Source organism: Trichomonas vaginalis, chromosome IV, assembly GCF_026262505.1.
Source record: "Trichomonas vaginalis G3 chromosome IV, whole genome shotgun sequence".
Taxonomy (NCBI): domain Eukaryota; phylum Parabasalia; order Trichomonadida; family Trichomonadidae; genus Trichomonas; species Trichomonas vaginalis.
In genome coordinates, this window is record NC_067206.1 from 26,596,036 (window position 1) to 26,616,809 (window position 20,774).

Consider the following 20,774-nt stretch of genomic DNA (forward strand, 5'->3'; position numbering starts at 1 on the left):
AGCGTAAGTGTTTCAAAAGGTTTAATGGCGATGGCAGATGTGAAGTTAAATTCACCAACTCAAACAAACAGTCAAAGTGTTGTTGTCAATGTCAAAGACAGAGATGTTGAAGTGGGGAAACCATACGAAGACGAAGATGGTATAACAATAGTTCCTGTAAAAGAACAACCAACATATCCTGAAGTTAGCAGAGACTTAAGTTCTGTTGCAGATATTCGAAACGACTACATGCAACTGAAAGATAAGCTTAAAACTCAGGAGAAGATTTGTCAAGCTTTAAGTATAATGTTAAACTTGGTCGAACACAACCCTGTAAAAGTGAACTCATATGTCATCGCACCTCATGAAATTTTGAAAGAACTATTGAAACTTTTGACAGAGGCAGACGATATAAACATCAAAGAAATAGAACCCGACATTGCTTGCTGTGGTGTTTCATACAATGTCATTGACAAGATATACGTTATGAAAGGAGGTGAAACGTTGAACTTAAAATATAGTTTCCCAGACGTCATAAAAATATTTGACGACCACAACATTTCATTAAAATTTACTTGCTAAGTAAAAATGGCAGAAGACATAGTGGTTTATACTATTACGACTAAAAACCCTGAGTCATATAATTCTATAACAACAAACTTACAAAGTCCTCAAGGACGATATTGTAAACTGACCTTAAACACGATGACGACTAAAGCCTGTTTTGCTCTTTTGACACCAGAAGACTTTGTTGTTGTGAATGGTAAAAAATACTTCTTTGAAGATACTTACTCAGATATACCACCAACAGGTTTTGTTGACTTATTTAATACTTTAAGGACGGATGTAACATGTGCTGCAACTAGAGCAGGTTTCATTATGTTTGGATGTCCGACTGAGTTTACTATAAACGATATGAGCTATAATACAAAACTTATTTCTGGTTTTTACTACCAACAGTTTCCTATAACAGGAAAAGGTGTCATACAAGGAATGTCTGTTCCATTGACTTTAAGTACACCTATTTTATATATTGTTTCAAACTTAGGTTCAAAGTGCTATTCGAATGTTGACAGAAACTACTATGACCAAAAGATACTCATGCGTATAAACAACACTTTCTCTGCTGGTTTGCCTATTGTTCATTCGAATGCAGAGTTTTCAGCTTTAGTAAACTCAAACACTTTAGCAAACATAAACTTAACCTTAGTTGACGCAAACTTTGTTCCTGTAAAACTTTTATGTCCTATGTATTTGTCAATGACGGCAGAAAGTTTCGAATTGGAAGATGCAACCGGTGAAAGTATTGTATTACAAGAACAACTTCAACAACAAATAGCTCAAGAACAACAAATGCAACAAATGCAACAACAAAGTCAAGAATAAAAAAAAATATTTTTTTTATTCTTATAAAAATGTACAGAATAGATGTTTCAGATTTTTATGACTTCCAAGCATTCAGAAATATGTGTCCATTTCGAGACTATAACAAAGCAGTCGAGAATTTGAAACGTTTAGTCATTTATGTTGACTCTGCCCCAGAATGTTATGTCATGAAAGAATGGGATGTTGTCTTTAACAAACCAAGAGCAACAATAGTTTCAGAACAAGAATGTAGACAGAAACTTAAGAAAATAAAAGTCGTACAAGTTGGTATGAAGATGTTAGATGCTTGGGATATCTTATTGTCAAAGTTAGAAGATTTTTCAGTTCGTGGTATAAAGTTCTATACACCATCTCCAAACTTCTATTCTATCTTCACTGGATATAAATACGAACAAGTAGAATGGAAAGAAAATGTTATAGAAGCTTGGTTAGACCATGTCAAAGAAATTATATGCAATGGAAACGAAAGAGTCTATGAGTATATCTTATGTTGGTTTGCAAACATCTTACAACATCCAAGTGCTAAAAATGAAACTGCTCTCATTATAATTGGAAAACAAGGAACTGGTAAGAACACTTTCTTTACAGATATTTTGTGCAAAACTGTTAGAGGGCTATTCGAACCCTAATATGACAAACTTAGAAAACATCTGCGGTAAATTTAACTCTTCAATAGAGAATATGAAACTTATAGTATGTAACGAACTTCAAAGTATAGATACAACAAAGGTTTTAAACTCAGATGCTTTGAAGAGTCTTATAACAGACAAAGTTGGAGTTGTTGAAAGAAAATATAAAGACCAAAGAGTTTGTGAAAATGTTGCAAACTTCGTCATGGTTTCAAACAACGCCGTTCCGATGAAGTTAGAAAGTTCTGACAGAAGATATGTAGTTGTCAGAACGTCAGATTCTCATATGCAAGATACAGAATATTTTGACGCTTTGTCAGAAACTTTGACATCTGACTTTTACAACCACTTGTTCTCATATTTCATGACATTAGATATTTCAAAGTTCAATCCAAGACAAATTCCACATACCGAAGAAAGACAAACATTGTTAGAAGCAAACAAGAGTGTTTATGAACTGTTTATAGATGAGACTAACTTTGAGTGTTTAGATGAAAGGTCATTGTACGATGAATATAAACAATATTGCCAAGAGTATGGTTATATGACAGCGTCTAAACGAACATTCTTGGCAAATGTCAAAAATCTTTTAGATGTTCAGAACGGCGTATATACAAAGAAAAATTTTTCTGAGTAAATTTTAAAAAAATATTTTTTTATTTTATTTGAAATGTACGCTGAGTTTGTTGGAGAAGACCGTTGGGAAACTTGTTTGTTAGATGAGAAATATGAAATTCACTGTTGTGAGTCATTTGAAGTCAGAAACAAAAAGACAAAAAGAGTTTTAAGCGAATGGGAGCGAAATGACGGATATGCTGATATGAAGATGGGTGGAAAACACTATCTTAAACATGTTGTCATTGCAACTCATTTTATACTGAATCCTAACAATTTACCTTTTGTAGACCATATAAACCGTATAAGAAACGACAATAGACTTGAAAACTTACGTTGGGTCACTGGTTCTGAAAACAATAAGAACAAAAGCAAATTTGGAGATATAGTATTCGAATTTGTCGACGAACTAGAAGATGAAGCAATTGAAATTACAGACTATGGCAAGCATACGTTTGAGTTTTACTACTACAGCGAAGAACAGGACTCTTTCTACTTTTATACCGGCGTAAACTATAGAAAATTACAAGTATGTTTTACTAAGGCAGACTATGCTTATGTATACGCTAGAGATACAGATGGAAAATACGTTAGACTATTTCTTAACAAATTCAAGAAGCTATATGGCATACCATTTTAAAACGTTTTTAAAAAAAAATATTTTTTTATCCGATAGAAAGATGACGAAATATATTTCAGTCAACAAATATATGACAGAAGTCAAAGATAAGTTAGCTCCATTCACATATTTGAATGTTTACTTCTACCATTTTGAAAAGTCTACATTTGACAAAGTTTGGAACATCGAACCAGTTAAGTTTGCTATTGTGACTAAAAATGGTGCGAAATTTGAAGACTTAGACATAGAAGGTTTGTTAGCAGTCAAAGAAAATTTTGACAGAAAGTTCTCAAAACTCGAAGAAGGCAAAGCATACAAACTTGTTATACCTTATGAACCAAAGAAAGCAGACGACTATGAATATTATGAGTCTAAGATAGTTGAAGTTCAAGGTAAATTGGGTAAAAAGATTTTAGAGTCTAAACCAGTGTTTGCTCCTAAAGAGGAAGAGAACATTGACATTGACCCAGAAATGTTCTAAAAATAAAATTTTATTTTTACATGTCATATCTCACCTTCTCTGGAACTGGTTCAGGTTCTTTCTTCTCTTCTACTTTCTTTTCTTTCTTTTCTCTCTTCTTCTTCTTCTTCTCTGGTGGAGTTATGTCAACTTCTCAGAACCATATTTTTGTAAAAGGTCTTTGTCCTTTAATAGCTCTTCTATTCTGTTTTCTATTTCATCTTCAAGAACAGCGCATGTGTCTTCTTTGCATTCTAAGAACTTTTGTTGGACTTCATCTCTCCAAGAGGCGTCATCTCTGTCAACAAGTCTGTCATTGACAAATTTTAAGACTTCTCTGCCTAATGTTTTTATGGTTCTTGTCATATTCCCAGAAACAGAACTTTAGAACAAATTCACCTTTCTTGTTTACACTATGTAAGATTTTATGGTCGACAGATGTTTGCTGTCGAAAAGCTTGTCTCGAATATAGATAGCGAAATCGCTAGACATTTTCTAAAAGATAAAAATTTTAATTTTTCTAAAAATATGTTAGAAAAAAAGTTTGCTGACATTGACAAGAAATTTGAGAATGTTTTGAAGAAGAACAAGAGGAAGTTGGAAAATGCTCAGATAAAACCCATACATGACAAGTTCCTATTGCTCAGAATGGTATAACAGGTCTAATCGCACCACCTGGTCGGGTAAGACTTTCACTTATCTTAAAATGGCTGCACAACAACAAGAACTAGATGAGAAGAACCCATTCTATGAGTTAGTAGTCATTTGTAGTACTTCTGGTCAATTCGATCAAACCGTCAATTCGTTCAAAGATATTATAAAAAAGTCTAAGTTAGTATGTATAAAAGACTCTGAGTTGTTGGATTGGATAAAGAAGTACCAAAGAAGAGTTTTGAAGTACAATGCTATAAATGAGTATATAAATTCTAAGTTTAAAGACCCAAATGAGGAAATGCAGAGAATATTAGAGAAGAAACACTTCAGAAACAAACAGAAAGAGATAGAATACATTTCGAAGAAATTGCAATCTTACGATTGGAAGACATACCCTCATAGGTGTCTTCTTATCTTAGATGATTTCGCCTCTCATCCTTTGTTAAAGAACAGAGAACAAGACATGTGTCGAATTCTTAAGAAGCTCAGACACTTTAACATCTCAGTTGTCATTTGTGTACAGACAGCAAAGAGTTTAAGTAAGGATGTAAAGAGAATACTTACTGACATTGTACTTTTCCCTGGATTGTCCGAAGACGATTTCATGGAACTTATGAAAGAGTCCATGGCAGGTAAGTTTGACAGACATGAACTATGGGAGAAGTTACAAAGTCATACAAGACCCTCATACTTCTTTCAGAATTCACATCTACGCGAACAAAGTTCAAATTGTAAAAAGTCAAGCGTAAAAATGTAAGTGTTTTAGTCTTAGTCTGTTGTGGTGCTGGGGCTTTCGGTTCTTCTGGCTTTGGAATGGACTCGGTTGGTGGTACGTCGGACATTCGTTTGTGTCCTGTCGGATGGAAGAACTTTTCCAGTTGGAAGGAAGGACTTTTCCTGTCGGAAAGAAAAATTTTTCCAGTTGTCGGGAAATTTTTTTCCAGTTGTCGGGAAAAATTTTTCTGTCGTTCGACCAAAAAGTTCTCAATTTTCGAAAATTTGAATGGTTTACGGACGAACAACAGGAAAAATTTTTCCAGTTGTCAGGAAATTTTTTTCCAGTTGTCGGGAAATTTTTTTCCAGTTGTCGGGAAATTTTTTTCTTGTCGGATGGAAGGACTCGGAATGCAGAAGGATTTGACAAGACAATTTACCATCTAGAGCTACCTGAGCCATCTGAAGTCAAGACCAAAAATAAATGGTTCATTTACTCTGCTTGTTTGAAGTTGTCAAAATACTCTGTTTATTTTTTCCTTTAACAATGGCAAATCTTCTTTGAAGGTAAGTATTGTACAACCTTTAATATCATAGTGTGTTTTGAGGTAACGTATCTTGAACTATTTGTTTCACATCTTCATTTGGAGTCATTGAAATCGGTAAGTTTTCGCGATAGAACCAATTTCTGTCAGATTTGTAAATCTTAGCAAGGTCGTAAAAGCTTTTGTTGTTTCTTCTGACTAAATGCAACATAACCATATCTTTATCTTCTTCATTTTCCATCTCTTCAGTATAAATCATATACTTATAGTTCTTTTCCTTTCCTTTTGGTACCGAACGTGGTATTCTTTTCTGAATGCTTTTGTCTTTTGCTTCAAGCTTGTTCTCTAGCTCTTCACGTTCTTGTCTATGAATTTCGTCAAGAAGTCTGTAAATATGCCATGCGTAACGAGGAGAAGCCCATATTGCAACAGCATTTACTAAAAGTCTATGTACATAATATCCTCTCAAACCATTTGGCAATTTTTCACGATTTTCATGAGTTTTAGGCGACTGGGGTTTCCCTCCCACTCGCTGTTCTTCACGATTTTCAGAAAAAAGTATGTCTCGCTGTGCTTCGCTCAAAAGTTCTTGTGTGCTTTGGTTCCTAAACCAGTCTTTAGGAAGCTTAGTATCTGGAGCAAAACATGCTGTCAAAATACTTTGCATTTGGTACATATCGTCTTTGACCGAACGAATGAGACGCAATTGTTTGTTAAACTGTATGTACTCGTATTCTTCATTTATAGCTTCATGGACTATAACTGTTGTTGTGTTCTCTGATGTTGACATATCTGTCCTTACATACAAAATAAAAAAAATATTTTATAAAAAATTAGCGTTATTTTCTATCTTTCACAAAAGACCAAAAATAAACGCTTTACATGTATTTTTCAGCAACTTCGTCAAATAATTTTATAGCTTTATCTATCTCATCTACTTCAAACGTTTCTTTACCTTTCGTGGGAGCACCATACATTTTCTCAAACTTTTCAAGTAGTTCTGTTTCAGCAGCTCTCATATCATTAACAAACACAACCTTGACTCTATTGACTGTACTGTCATATCTTAGAGTTATATTATATGTCCTTCCTATCTTATATCTTTTTGTGTTGAAGTCCTTCGGTTTCTGAACGATGTAAAGTAAGCCTTCACTGCAACGTTCCGTATCGAATGAACCATATGTTATGAAGTTATATCCAACAACTGGGTCAATCCATAACAAAACTATTGGTATAAGACTTTTGTCAATGAGATATGCTGTAGTTCCATAGAATTTTACCGATATCATAAGCTCAGGATTTCTTGTCAAAATTTTCTGAGTAGAAGCAATTTTAACCCAATGCCATGTTTTCTTTCCAGATGGTGTTAGAATGTCTGACAAAGAATATTTGTTGTATTTCTTTGAGTATCTTACGTTTAAATCACCTATTCTAACCACTTTGGTGTCATTGTCTATCTTTCCAACTGTTTCAAACTCAATGTTTGACATCTCTGTTCTTACATACAAAATAAAAAAAAATAAAAAAATAAAACTAACTTTATTTTTTCTATCTTAAGGAAATTCATGAAATTTGGTCATTTTACTCAGAATTCAATAAAATATATTTTAGGCGACCAGGTCACTCGGTTAAATGAACTTCTCTGAAAAAGTGTGACAACATGACATTTTGACAACAACACAGGAAATATACTTCTTCGTAAATGTTTTGTCAAGACTTCTTCGTAATGAGCGTAAATCAGACAAAAATATATTTTAGGGTAGAAGGGTATATCTACCCCGTTTTCTACCCTCATTTCTACCCCATATGTCCTTACTGAAAAAGTATGTGTTCCATATGTCATTTTACTCAGAATTTTACTCAGAATTTTATTACAGAATTCAATAAAAATATATTTTAGGGTAGAAGGGTATATCTACCCGTTTTTCTACCCTCATTTCTACCATAACTATTTACAAGCGTTTTACATGGTATATGTTGTGATGGTTCATGACTTTAAACAGTTTTGTAGCTTCTATTTCTTCACGAAGGATATCAAAAATTTTAACTATGCCGAAGGTTTCTTTATATTTCTTCTTGACATCTGAAAGAAGGAAATCGTTAGCAGTTGGATAGTTTTTGTTCAGAAATGTCAACATGTCCATTTTATCTTCTGCTGGTTTCTCTACTTCTTTCTTTAAGTCAGTATGGTCTTTTCTCATTCTTTCTATCTCTTTGACGGAGTAGTTATATTTCCTTGTTGCTGCTTTACATTTTGAACATTGTGAGTTCATTTTTGCGTTATATTCTGAAATTTGTCCCTGCTAAAACAAGTAAGGCGTAGATGGTCTTCTTTAACTCAAAGGCTGCTGGTTTTATCTGTTGTGTTCCATACCTTACCTCTTCTATCTTTATCTCTTATCTGCAAGACACACTCAGCAACTAACGAAACAAAGTTGTCGTAGGTCTTAAATTCTTCAGATTTATATATGTCAATGAAATATACCATATCGCAGTCTTTGTGGTTGTAATGAAATCCAAGAAACTCATAGTTTACATTACGTATGAACTTCTTTATTTCAACTGAGTCAGATGGTTTCACTTCTATTTCATCGAATTCTGGAATAGTGAGCTTTGTTGTTGTATTTCAGGAAGTTTAGGTAGATGGTCAATAATATCCTGCATTTCATAAAGATACTGTTCATTTGTTTTCATCTTTCGCACTACAGTCTAAATCTCCTTGGAGAAGTTCTTGCTTTATCTTCTGGATTTCTGTTTCGAAAGTATATGAAGAAGGAATGAAGCTTTTCATCTCTACTAACATAGAAGTTGGTTCATGACTAACGAGTTTGGTGCTGTTGTTGCTGACATGTTCTTACAATAAAAATAAAAAAATATTTTTTGGTGGGACTACCTTTATTTTATTTCAGCACAAAATGAACGAGTTTGGTTTAAAAATACGGTGGAGCCAAAAATGGCTCGACCTCAAAACAAGCATTTTGTGAAGAATATACCAACCGCGGAAAACGGCGGGTTGCTTTTTTTATACAAAATTCAAGAGTTTTGTGTGTTTTCTACGAGGGTAGAAAGAGGGTAGAAAACGGGGTAGATATACCCTTCTACCCTAAAATATATTTTTGTCGAAAAAAAATGGTTCATTTACTCACAATATTTTGTACAAAACGACCCCAAACTTTTAACTTCTTTTCTGCAGCTTCTAATGAAATTTTAGCGAGTTCATATTCTCTAAATTCTCTCTTTAAATCTTCTTGTTCCCATTGGTCTAGTTCGTATGGAGAATCTCTATAACCAGAACATATCTCACGTTCATGTTCTAATTGTTTTTCACACATTTTTCTAACTTCTTCTTCGAACAAAGGTTTTGCATTCTCTACTGTATCTTCAAGTTCTTCTTCATCTAATTTCTCATGAACTTTCTTGTCTATGGAGTCCAGAATTTTTCCAACTGCTATACAATATTTTGGAGAAGCCCACATTGCTATATAGTTTACGAGTCTTGGGTCTACATACATTCCTCTAACCTGTTTGATTTCATCCGGAATTCCTGCATGAACTTTGTATAAAAAGCAACCCGCCGTTTTCCGCGGGTTGGTATATTCTTCACAAAATGCCTTAAAATACTCTTCCCAGGACTTATTTTCCAACAACCTTCTAAAGTCTTTCCCAAACTGCTGACATATCTTTGTTGCATTTATATAACCATCCTTGTCTCTACGTAAGACTTCAATACCGTTGTAAGTGCCTTTTGTGAATGTTTCGCCATTAGATTTGTTCGTGAACGTTTTTGCTTCGACTGACATTTCTGTTCTTACATACAAAATAAAAAATATTTTTTAAAAAAACTAAAATATATTTTTTTCTATCTTAAGGAAATTCATGAAAATTCAAGAGGGTAGAAAAGAGGGTAGAAAACGGGGTAGATATACCCTTCTACCCTAAAATATATTTTTCAATACTTTTTCAGCACTTTTCCGTAGTTATATATGAAAGACAATTCGAGATAAAAGTCATAGTACAATGGTATAATATGCTGCACACCGTTTGTTGTGAACCAAACTTGAAAGTCAGAGAAACTGTTACTAGGTGGTTCGTAGAATTTAGAAGCAAAGTCATAAAAGTCCTTACCGATACAAAGAAAACTGTTGTTGCTTGAACTGAAACTTGCATGACACATAACATTTTGAGGGTCGAACACGTTTCTATAAACTGTCAAATCTGTTGGTGGGCGTATAAATTTAAACGGACCGTCAGGTGGTAATGGTTCGTTCTGGTTTAGTAACCGAAGAAATTGTGCCCAAGAACGTTTGTCTACTTCCCAAAATAAAAACTGTGTATCTCTTGGAGGGTTATTTTCAATCCTTTGAAATGAAACTGTGGAGTTCATCTTGTCATATTCTAGTTTCAGATAGTATGTTCCATTTAGTAAAGAATCGTATTTTTCTTGAAATTCCCAGTAGTATTTGTTTATTTGAGTTTGAAAGTCATTTAGAGTCTTCTCAAGGTTTTCGTCTGAACGAATTGTAAAGATTCTCATTTCGTCAAATTTGTCTATTAGACCATCAGAACCTCTATACTGACCATGAAAATATACTGCAAACATAAACGCGTTAGTTCTATTTGAAAACAAAACTCTTCTAAATCCTATTGCCTTTGCATCTGAAGGACTTTGAAGCCAACGAATTGGAAAGTCAAACCTGTAAGCTCCGGATGAAATTTCTTCATCTGATATAGTCCTACCGGCGTTTGTAAAGATATAGTCTAACGGTTTTGTATCTGCTACTTTTGTTCTTTGTTTTTCAACCTGAAACATTTAATATATGTAAAAATATACTGTTTTAAAACGTTTTTACTTCATATTTCTCATCTAACAAACATGTTGTCTGACTGCTTGAGGGTTAGGTTGGTACCATTCGAACTTCACGCTTACAATTCCTTCAATTGCATTCAAAATGTCTGAGTCGGAGTCAAACATTTGTTCTCTCTTTGTAGTCTTGAAAGCGTCAAGAAGTTGTGCGGCTGTTGTGACATTGCCATGTGAGTAGTATATATGACCGTCCAAATCTGTTATAGTTAGTCTGAGATTGTGTCCTTTCTTATTTCCGTCTTGAATTGCAGCAAGTACTCCCATGAAGCCTTCTTTGTTCTTTCCTTCGTCAAAGTTTACTGTAAAGGTTCGACCAGATGTAATTTGACTTCTAACTTCACGATACTTTTCATATGCATATCTTGTTCTTTCCATGGGAGCATGTGCGTCTTCACCTTTTCCTTTTTTCCTTCTCAAAGGATGCAATTGTTCGTTATGTTTCCAGTAGAATCTGGCAAAGCCGTCTTGTCCTTCAACTTGCGGCTCGTTAACATTGAAAGGCAAGTTCATAAGACGTTCTTCTTCTAACCTCTCTAATCTGTTTGGATAGTTTGCGCGTGCTGTTTCTAAGTCCATTTCGTAGGTCAGACCAGCAAGTTTGTCATAGACTTTTATGGGTCTTCCCTTCCTATATTTAAAATTCTTCGAAACTCTCCAACCATATCTTTGCAACTCTGCTTTTATTCTAGCAGATTTTCTATCCATTCTATATAGAGGCATTTTTTATAAAAATAAAAAAATACTGTTTTCTTTTACTTTACATAACCTCCTGCTACCAGAAGCCTTTGACGCCAACCCATACCAGCTAATGAAGGTTGACTTGGTTTAGTTTGGAAACTAACCTTTGGTTTTGGTTTATCTTCAGTTTTTGGCTCACCTTCTTCTATCTGTTTTTCGTCACTTTTCGGTTCCTCTGACTTTACCTCACTTGCAGGTATGGTTGTGTCGTCAACATCTTCATAAATATCATATGCCATTTGTTTTTGTTTTCCTTTCAACTTTTTGTGTTTGTTGTAAAGTTTAGAATATTTCGACTCTAAGTCAATGAGATGTTCTATAATGAACTGTTGGTCAGTGAAGTAAACTTTTCCATCTGTTGTCTCGAAAGCTCCTTCAGACTTCAATATTTTATTTGTGAGAGTCTGTTTCTTTTTTGAGATACTAGCCGTTCCATTTCTATGAAAAGTGACTTTATAGTTAGGGTTTGTATTTCCAGACCTGGCACTTTCTATTATTGAATTTTTCTCTTCATCTGTAAGTTCTTTGACAGGTTTTGACAATGGTTCTGAACTTTTTGTTTGTGGTGTCAAATCTACCGTTTCAACTTCTTCGGTCATTTCATCTCAGTAAAAAATTTTAGTTTGGTTTGTTTTCAACTGGTTGTTGTTGTTTTTTAAGTCGGTCTAAAACTTCTTGAGGTATAGGAAGAACTTGACAAACACGTGGTTGTGTAACTGCTGGAAGTCGACAAATCCATCTTGAACCCATTTGTCTCAATGCTGTATTGTTCATTTCATCTCAGTAAAAAACTTTACATTCCCCACGTTTGAGGCGGTTGAGGTTGGTTATTGTTTACCCATTGTTGTGCATGGTTATATCCTCTGTTAAAGAATCTTTCACCTTGGTCCATATAGTGTCCTGCTTGTTATAGTAGTCATTTGCTTTGTTATAATAGTTTCCTGCTTGTCTTCCTACATTGTCCATCCATCCTTGAACTTTTCCTCTTGTTTCAGGATTTGGAATAAGATTGTTGCATCTCGTGCTACATCCCAACCTTTCTGTACAGTTTGTATAATAGGTTGTGCTTTCTCTTTCAGTATACCTAATGTACTCAAAATCTTCCTTCCAACTCCAAATACACCTCTGGCTATTGTTCCCACTGCGGGCAAAAATCTGGATGCAACTCCTGCTAATGCGCCAAATAAACCCATTTCTTATGGGTTAAAAAATGACGAATCCAAACAAGGACCCCTATGTTTCTAAAGCGACAAAGAAAGCACTCATGATAAAAATCTTTAGTTCAACACCAAATGCTTGGTTTATGGATATCTTGGAAAACATTCCGAGGTATAGAGAAGATGGACCACCATACTGGCTAATATTTGTTGGTCAAAACACAAGATACTGTGAAGCCATACCATTACAGTCCAAAAATATTTTAGATGTGAAAACTGCTTTGACAATATTCGTTGACAAATACCATCCAACAAAACTGACATCTGACTGTGAAAGTTCTTTCAAATCAGACGATATTAAAAACTATCTGCGTTCAAAAAATGTAAACCAATATTTCATTGTCGACCAAAACCATTCTGCTCTTGGTGTCATTGACAGTTGTATAAAAATCTTAAGAGACTTAAACCAACCACAAGGTGGTGAAGCAAATGAAATGTCATATGACGACAAATACAGACATTTCTCCATGGCAAAGATGAGACAAGTTTTAAATATTTACAATAGCCGTAAACAAAAAGGTTTGGGAAACCACTCCCCCGAAGAAATGAAAAACAACCCTGACTTAGAGAAAGACTATATATTTAATAGTTTAGTCAAAAGAGACAAACAAGAAAGAATGCCAGGCTTCAAACTTCAGAAAGGTGACAAAGTAAAAATAGAAATACCTAAACGCGACCCATATGAAAATACTATTGACTATGACAACAATGGGAACTCGACAGGTACTCGCATTCGTGTTCGTAAAAATAGAAGAAAGTATACAAGAGAATATTATGAAGTTTTAGGCAAACATGGCAAAATGTACAGACTGCAAGCAGAAGATAAAACTACTATTGTCAGACCTCGTTTCAAACTTGTCAAAGTTCAAGGTGGTATACTTTCAAAGACAGTTCCTAACAAATATAAGACAACTCCTGACGAATATGCTAAAGAAGTGGAACATGACGACTAAGCAATTCTATACCATGCGTAAACTGTCATGTAAGGTGGCATGTAGTCTTTACTCTGTCCCGTTGTTTCTGTATATCCTGTAATGCGATGTGTATGGCTTCCTCCTCCCTGAGTGTCATCCCAGTAACAATTTATAGCAAACTTAACGTCGTCTTTAACATCATATCCTTTACCTTTTGTCATTCCTGTCCAATCCCAATATCTATGCTTATGCCAACCTGCTTCAGCTGTAGTTAAATTTATGTAATGACTGTGTGCAGGTAGGTTTTCACCTGAAATCGTTTTACTTCCACCTGTTTCCTTTGAAGAGTTTGCACAATACAAAAACCTGTCGACTATTTGAGTCCAAGTTCCGAGACCAAGTACTACTTCTGGTTTGGTAGAGTTCATTGACGTGTAAATAGAACCTATAGGATATAGTGTTTGAAGTATTTCTGTCTTTAATGTTTGAAGCTCTGTTTTGTCTGCTTTCTTATATAACTTTTCTTTCAAGTTCATTTACGTCAGAGATGCTATGTCTATGATATTTTTGTGAGTATGTTCCTTCTGTCCATTGAAAATATACTCTTTTGTTGCATCTACATATCCAGCTACCCATGTCGAGTCTGCTTTCTTCTTTAACTCATCGTTAACATATGTTTTGTCAGCTTTAAGGTCTAAACATCCTGAAACCCACCCTGTATTGGCTTTACCTTCTAAAATCTTTGTTGTCCGTTCATGGTACCATTCAACCATTTCTTTAATTTTTTCATCCTTTTCATTCACATATTCCTTATCTGCCTTCTTCACTAACGCACTAGCCACACGTGCTAACTCATCGTCAACATACTCTTTGTCAGCTTTGTTGTCAATATCTGCTTTCAAAAGAAGTTCATCTATAGGTTTCTCGTTTAAAGTTCTTTTTGTTGGATTTATACAAACAGTATGGTTCTTACTGTCTTGAAACAGAAACTCGTCTGTCAATGGGTTTATCGTCAGTTTTAAGTTTCCTTCTTTCAATGACTCAGATATCTTAGAATAGTTTGAAAAGTTTGTTGTGTTCTTATTTAGAGCTTGCAAAATGAGTTGTCGGTTGTGTTGTATTTTCTCTCATAGACGCTGTTTCTTTCGACATTTTTATTCTAGATAAAATATGCTTCAATAGAAAAAGAAAATTCAAGAGTTGCTACAACTAAACCATTAGATGAACTTTTTACGAATGTCGGTCAAAAGTTTGAGACAGAGACCGTAAAGCATGAAGGCTATCGTTTTGACTACCCATTGAGATGGTTTAAGAGACCCATCCGTCACAAAAGCTGTTGGCTTTCGTAGAATGAAGTTCATTTCAGAAGCCATACATGGTTTCCCATTTACGGTCGCTTTTGAAATCGATACTATAACAAAGAGAAACGTATGTATGAGAAATTTGAACAGGGAAAACTTTTACAAGTTAGTTTGCTTGTAAATTTAGAAACAACTCTTCAAGCTTTTCAAGAAAAAATAAACGATATCTATCTCGAATATGCAAAACAGTACAACATTGACGAAGGAGAGTACCATCTCGATATTGTTTATGACAGGAAAAATGCAACTGTTAAAATCAATAGAATAGAAGACCTTGGAGAAGACGTTTATATTTCTACAAAATATAACAACTTGCATGTATAGGTTTTCTGAGGATGTTTAAATCAGCCTGCAGAATATCCAGTACACCCGAACTTTTATGAAGTCGAAAACCCTAATGGAACATATGAAAATGTTTTCGACTCAGATGCTATTATAGTTCATGCTTCATTTTCTGGTGCACAAAAACTTCTTTTTTATGCTTGGCAAATGACTTTACGAAAAACCTACAAAGCTATACGAACCACCAAGTGGAAGTATTTCAGACTTTCAAGTATGGTTTACTACAGATGGAAGAAAGAGAATAATTCCATTATACCACGCGTTTTACTTAGAACTTAGTTTCATATACAACTACTATCGAACGGTAAAAATATAATTTTAATACGGTTGAGGTGTTGGATTTGGTTGCCAACTAGACTGTGGTGCAGTTCAGGCTGTTGTATAACAGGAGCTTGTTCTTCTGGTTCAGGTCTTTAGGTATAATACCAACGAACTGACCTACTCTTTTACCAATATTTTTGACTCCGTTCCATACTCCTCTTCCGACAGATTTTATTCCATTCCTATACCTCTTCCAACATTTCGAAAGAAGTTTCCAATACTACTGAAGAAGCCCATTTTACTATATGTAAAAATCTAATGTCCGCCTAGTCTCTTACGTTTCCTTCTGAGTTCCATTGCATTCTTTAACTGGAGCTCATACATTCTTATTTCTCCTCTGGTAAAAACATACTCTGGGTCAACTCCTGTGTCGCGTCATCTGCATAGAGTTGTTTATATCCCACTTCAGGGTTTGTATAAAACTCTTTCCATCTCATATTTGCATACCATGTGGCAAACCTAACGCAGCGTCATTTGACATGGCAGTTTGCATTTGTACATCTGTTGGCACTTGACCATAGTTTGCCATTGCAGTTTGTATTCTAACTTCATTTGGAATATTCTCTGGGTTTGGTTGTCCAGGTTGCTGTGCATTCGCTAAGTTCTGTGCGTCCATTTAATATTAGATAAAAATATCTCTTACGAGTACATATACTGGACATTTGCAGGCATTGTTCATCTTCATATTCTCTATATCTTTCTGCCACGTCAAATAAGTAAATGACACAATGGAAAAAACCTAAAACAAGTAGTCCTATTTCAAACCACATTTACTTACTAGTAAAATCTTTGTTATGACACTTTCTCCAGTTTATAGGACCTCTCTCATATTCTATCTTATCGTATCTAAACTCATAGTCATGTATGTCCTCTAACCATCTCATGACACTTTCCAAACCACTTTTATCGGATGTAAAGTAAAAGCATGGATGGTTATGTAAAACGTCTAAAGTTCTAAAGAGTCTCTCAAAGTCCAGTCTACTTGGTATTGAAAAATCCCATGTGTTATAGAACTGCGGGTCCACTATAAAGAAAACATTTTCCTTGTCTTTATATTTTTCATACAACTCTGTCCAATGACATCTCACAAACTCTATACCCTCAAATATTTTTCTATGTTCTCTTGAAAACATTTGTATAGTTAAGATATAAAACTTTTGACATAAGTGTTTCAATGTCATGAACTCTTATAGCACCACTATATAATAGTCTAGCAGATATACTATCCCAGTCAATATACTCTGCCTTTTTCAAAACCTCTCTGACAGTATTTTTCTTATCTAATGGTATACGTTCCATCTTACCTATAGGTATCTTTTCTTTTAACTCTTTCAATATTTTGTTTGTGTCTGGTATATGTTTGAGACGGTTCATATAGTTGTCGAAGTCATTGCATATAATCTTTGAGTCAGGAAATATTGTATGGCACAAATGAGATATATAGAAACTTCCACCGAACAAGTCTACAAATGTTAGACCATTCGGTAGTTTCTTAAGTTCTCTCAATAGAATATCTTTACATCTACTCTTATTTCCAAAGAAGGGTAACGGTGGTTTTGTAAAATTCATTTTATATATATAATAAAAATGTTTTTTCCTGAAAAGTGACAGAAAAGTGACGGGGGGCTAGAGGGCACGAAGTGCCTGGAAGCCCCACTCCCTTTTTTTTTTTTTTTTTTTTTTTTTTTTTTTTTTTTTTTTTTTTTTTTTTTTTTTTTTTTACACAGTCTTTAACAGTTCTTCTCGATACCAAACAAAACTCCTAGATTCCCTTCATTTTTGGTTTCAAACTTTTTTTAAAAAATCAACATTTGAGCATTATCGATTCAAAACTCCAGGGTATAAGCAATAGGATACACATCATACCGAATTGCTTTCAAAGTTTTAGCAATTTATATAAGTATACATTTACTATTTTTGATATTCTTTCAATTTTTTTGACACACAAGCTTGAAATTGAAATTGAAAAATATTTTTTTTGCTATTAAAATAAAGATATATTGACTTTGTAAGAGCATTGCAGAAAGTAGTTGTGCATCCTTAAGGGAGAACTTACCACTTTCTGACATTCTCTCAATTTTGTTGACACACAAGCTTTATATCCCAATTCTCTAAGGTCAAAGGTTATTATTTTTGACCGAGAAAAAGTTATTATAAATCACTGCTTAGTTGCTAAAATGGCTATTATATTCTTTTGCCATTAAAATAAAAATATGTTGATATTATCTGAGCGTGTCAGAAAGTGGTAAGTGCACACTTAATATATTTTAAAAATTTGAAATTTGTTGTGAAAAAAAAATTAATATTTATACATCAAAGAAAATTTAAACTATAGTTATCTACTCCTGCATATCCTCTTCACCGTCATTTTCAGGGTCCTCATCAACACAGTAAGCGACTCCTTGCGGCATTGGCTGGAAACCGAGTTCTTCTTGAGGAATTCCGTACTCTAGCATCTTTGCCTGGTAAGATTTGTAGATGTTGTTGTAAGCTTCTTGTACCTTTCTAATTTCAACTTCGAGCTGATTGATTCTAGCGTTCTTTACAGCCATGACATCCTCTATCTTTGCAGAGATAGCGGTAGCATCGAGACCTTTTCTCTGCATGACTTGTTGCAACTGCATTTCCTTCTGTTCGAGGACTTCGTGCATTTTCTGGACTTTCTGTTCGAGGATGAAAGCTCTGAACTCTGTACGCTGTCTGACATCGTGGATACTTGTTTCAAACTGGTCGTAGAGAGCGTCTCTTTCCTGCTCGAGTTGTTCGAATCTCTGTTCAAGAACTTCTTGGGCGAGTTGGAGATTTCGCTTCTCTTCTTCGAGAACTTTGATCTTTGACTTGTTTTGGGCAAGTTTGGACTTGGCACGCTTGTAATCATCGATTTCCTTATGTAATTTCTCGTTTTCTTCTTTGATGGCTTTGAGAGGTTCTTCTAACTCACGCCGGCGAGCAAATCTCTCGTCAACATCCTTCCTAACACTGTTAATAAGTGTCTTGGACTGGGCAATCTTGGCTTTGGAGTTTTTGATGACTTCAAGATTGTTATGTGTAACACCTGAGAAGAAACGCTTGATGTGATCGAATGCCAAGGCATGCTTCTCTTGTAATTGCTTGATCTGTTCGTTTTTGTGGCGCTCCAGTTCTTCTGTTTCGCGAATTCTTTGTTCTTCAAGCTGAGCACGCATTGCAGCTGTGCGATACTCATTTCTTGCACGGCTGGCTTCAACTTTGCGCTCAAAGGCTTCTCTGAGTTGTGTAAAAACGCGATCTTGCTCTGTACGTAATTTCGTTAAGATTCCTTCGTTCTGTAAATAGATGTGATTCTTGTCGAACCTGATAAGGTCAACAGTTCTTTCTGGATCTGTTTGCGCCATAAGCTGTTCTTGACGAGCTTGATATAATTGCTGCTCGCCTTGGTAGTATGCTTCAGAAAATTCGTTTTGATTGGCTGCCATAAGGTGCTTGACCTTCTTCTGGTAAACACGAAGTTGTGCGGCACATGCTTCTTTCGTTTCTTCTATATCTCTCTCAGCATTTGCCTTAACTGTCTCCAAATCAGCAACTTCCTGTTGTGCGATTCTGTATTGGCGAATAAGTTCATCATGCAAGAGAGAATGATGCTCTGTATCGGCTTTTGCTTTTTTATCATCTTCAATTATTTGATTTTTTTCGGCTTCCTTTAACAGTGTTTGCTTTTGTGCTTCCGCCATACTTGTTTTGAGTTCTTCCATCGCTGCACGTGTCTTTGCTTTTTGGGCTGCTATTTGATCTTTAGACATTTTAGGTGGTTTTCCCTTTTTATTGTTGGACTTAGCTGATGGCTGAGTTTCCGCCGCTGCTGGCTTTGGCTCAGTTTGTTCTTTGCCGGGTTCAGTCATCTTTTCTAAAAAAATACGTTACTATGAAAACTGCAAAAAATCATTAAAAATTTATATTTGTTTAAATAAAGCATGTGCATCAAGAATGGATTCAGAATTACCTGATAAAGACTCAATTCCTGAGCAAAAGTGGCAATTCCATGAGTGTAAGTTTTAGAAGACTTGAGGTTGGAGACTTCGATAAAGGATTTTTAGGTGTCCTTTCTCAGCTTACTAAGGTTGGCAATGTTACTAAGGAGTTATTCACTAAAAGATTTAATCTTCAGTCACAAAATCCACTTCATCATACATTTGTTGGAGAGAAGGATGGCAAAATTGTTTGCACAGCAGCATTATTGATTGAACCAAAGTTCATTCACGAATGCAAGAATACCGGCCATATTGAAGATGTCGCTGTCGATAAACAGATGCGCGGAACAGGCTTAGGAAAGAAGTTAATTACTCATTTGTTAGATGACGCTAAGAAGCATGACTGCTACAAAGTTATTTTGGATTGCGCAGACCATAACATCGGATTTTATAAGTCATGCGGTCTCGATAAGCATGGAAATGAAATGGCTGTTTATTTGGAATAAATAGTCGTTTAAAAACTCATAATAAACTTTAATTTTATTTTAAATTTCGATTGTAAATCAAAAATAATAAGAGCAAAATCTTAATAAGGATGACTACTTTAGTATTCTATATGAAAATAACTCAATCTGATAGTGAAAGAACACTACTACGATTATTTTCAATTCAATATTGTTAGAATGAACTTAAAGGAAATCTTTCATAAACACCTTAAATTCCCATTGATATTTTCTATTCTCGGAATTCTTACATCATCAGTCGCATTTTCAATAATATACTTGCTTCTCCTCAACGACAAAGTAACTTTTGATATATCAATCGGATTTTTAGTAATGTCTTTATTCTATTTCTTCATTATTTGGATCTCTGTTAATGACTTCAAGCTACAGGCAATGTGCGGATACATTGCATTAATTTTAATTCTTTCAGGAATTTCAGATTCATTAATTACACCAACATGGATTCTTCAAGCTCATTGGGTCAATAAATATGCAGTATTCATGACCAATTTTACAGCAGTATACTCCTCACTTTGTTTTCTTTGGTCAAAAATTTTATCATTAATCGTTGGACCTCCTTCAAGAGCCATGCCAATCGCCGAAGTTCACGAGGGATTCATTTACGTCGCTGCCAATATTATTATGTGTGCTTTTCTCTCATTCATTTGCGCATATATCGAAGTCAAGTCAATGTTCTCATACAGAAAGAATCTATTACAAAAATCCTATCTATTCATCTTGATTCCTCTTGTTTGGAACTTTGCTTTAGGATTTTTAGTCGGAACTCAACGAAATAGATTTGTTGATGTTGTCCAGAACAAGGATGGTATCATCATTTCTGTCTAATTCATATTTTTACATTTGTTTGTCACTAATTTGAATAAATATTGTTATAATTTTATAAAATATACACTTTATTATTTTAATCAAAACAACAGCGCTTCAGAGCTGTTGTATGACTTAAGG

At 34.7% G+C, this 20,774-nt stretch overlaps 11 protein-coding genes and 2 pseudogenes across 13 annotated transcripts, besides 4 other annotated features; 5 read left to right on the plus strand and 8 right to left on the minus strand.

Moving 5' to 3' along the window:
- Positions 1–14,365: part of a mobile genetic element that runs on past the window's edge.
- TVAGG3_0173560 (uncharacterized protein) lies at positions 1,081–1,365 on the plus strand (the record flags this gene model as incomplete). Its single annotated transcript, XM_051225398.1, has 1 exon — positions 1,081–1,365. One exon carries the CDS (start codon positions 1,081–1,083, stop codon positions 1,363–1,365), a length of 285 nt encoding a protein of 94 aa, XP_051110384.1.
- TVAGG3_0173570 (uncharacterized protein) lies at positions 1,395–1,914 on the plus strand (the record flags this gene model as incomplete). Its single annotated transcript, XM_051225399.1, has 1 exon — positions 1,395–1,914. A coding segment is annotated over one exon (520 nt), but the record flags the coding sequence as incomplete, so codon positions are not given.
- TVAGG3_0173580 (protein of unknown function, DUF4108 family) lies at positions 3,290–3,709 on the plus strand (the record flags this gene model as incomplete). Its single annotated transcript, XM_051225400.1, has 1 exon — positions 3,290–3,709. One exon carries the CDS (start codon positions 3,290–3,292, stop codon positions 3,707–3,709), a length of 420 nt encoding a protein of 139 aa, XP_051110386.1.
- TVAGG3_0173590 lies at positions 5,550–6,391 on the minus strand (annotated as a pseudogene). The gene has a single exon. A coding segment is annotated over exon 1 (842 nt).
- On the minus strand, positions 7,603–8,451 carry TVAGG3_0173600 (annotated as a pseudogene). The gene has a single exon. A coding segment is annotated over exon 1 (849 nt).
- Positions 8,765–9,401, minus strand: TVAGG3_0173610 (uncharacterized protein; the record flags this gene model as incomplete). Its single annotated transcript, XM_051225401.1, has 1 exon — positions 8,765–9,401. A coding segment is annotated over one exon (637 nt), but the record flags the coding sequence as incomplete, so codon positions are not given.
- On the minus strand, positions 9,551–10,411 carry TVAGG3_0173620 (uncharacterized protein; the record flags this gene model as incomplete). The annotated part of the gene is made up of 1 exon (XM_051225402.1): positions 9,551–10,411. One exon carries the CDS (start codon positions 10,409–10,411, stop codon positions 9,551–9,553), a length of 861 nt encoding a protein of 286 aa, XP_051110388.1.
- On the minus strand, positions 10,466–11,185 carry TVAGG3_0173630 (uncharacterized protein; the record flags this gene model as incomplete). Its single annotated transcript, XM_051225403.1, has 1 exon — positions 10,466–11,185. One exon carries the CDS (start codon positions 11,183–11,185, stop codon positions 10,466–10,468), a length of 720 nt encoding a protein of 239 aa, XP_051110389.1.
- On the minus strand, positions 11,218–11,802 carry TVAGG3_0173640 (phage tail repeat-like family; the record flags this gene model as incomplete). The annotated part of the gene is made up of 1 exon (XM_051225404.1): positions 11,218–11,802. One exon carries the CDS (start codon positions 11,800–11,802, stop codon positions 11,218–11,220), a length of 585 nt encoding a protein of 194 aa, XP_051110390.1.
- Positions 11,822–11,977, minus strand: TVAGG3_0173650 (uncharacterized protein; the record flags this gene model as incomplete). Its single annotated transcript, XM_001303747.2, has 1 exon — positions 11,822–11,977. One exon carries the CDS (start codon positions 11,975–11,977, stop codon positions 11,822–11,824), a length of 156 nt encoding a protein of 51 aa, XP_001303748.2.
- TVAGG3_0173660 (uncharacterized protein) lies at positions 12,507–13,347 on the plus strand (the record flags this gene model as incomplete). The annotated part of the gene is made up of 1 exon (XM_051225405.1): positions 12,507–13,347. A coding segment is annotated over one exon (841 nt), but the record flags the coding sequence as incomplete, so codon positions are not given.
- A 3,033-nt stretch (positions 14,366–17,398) lies between the features above and the next one.
- Positions 17,399–17,431: a terminal%2Cinverted (terminal inverted repeat of tvBac_53III transposon ID:TVAGG3_0173670).
- Positions 17,399–17,618: a mobile genetic element.
- Positions 17,587–17,618: a terminal%2Cinverted (terminal inverted repeat of tvBac_53III transposon ID:TVAGG3_0173670).
- A 31-nt stretch (positions 17,619–17,649) lies between these two features.
- Positions 17,650–19,241, minus strand: TVAGG3_0173680 (positive regulation of protein localization to cilium; the record flags this gene model as incomplete). Its single annotated transcript, XM_001303745.1, has 1 exon — positions 17,698–19,236. The coding sequence occupies one exon, from the start codon at positions 19,234–19,236 to the stop codon at positions 17,698–17,700; it is 1,539 nt and encodes a 512-aa protein (XP_001303746.1).
- Positions 19,242–19,988: 747 nt separating this feature from the next.
- On the plus strand, positions 19,989–20,654 carry TVAGG3_0173690 (uncharacterized protein; the record flags this gene model as incomplete). Its single annotated transcript, XM_001303743.1, has 1 exon — positions 19,989–20,654. One exon carries the CDS (start codon positions 19,989–19,991, stop codon positions 20,652–20,654), a length of 666 nt encoding a protein of 221 aa, XP_001303744.1.
- Between the last annotated feature and the right edge of the window lie 120 nt (positions 20,655–20,774).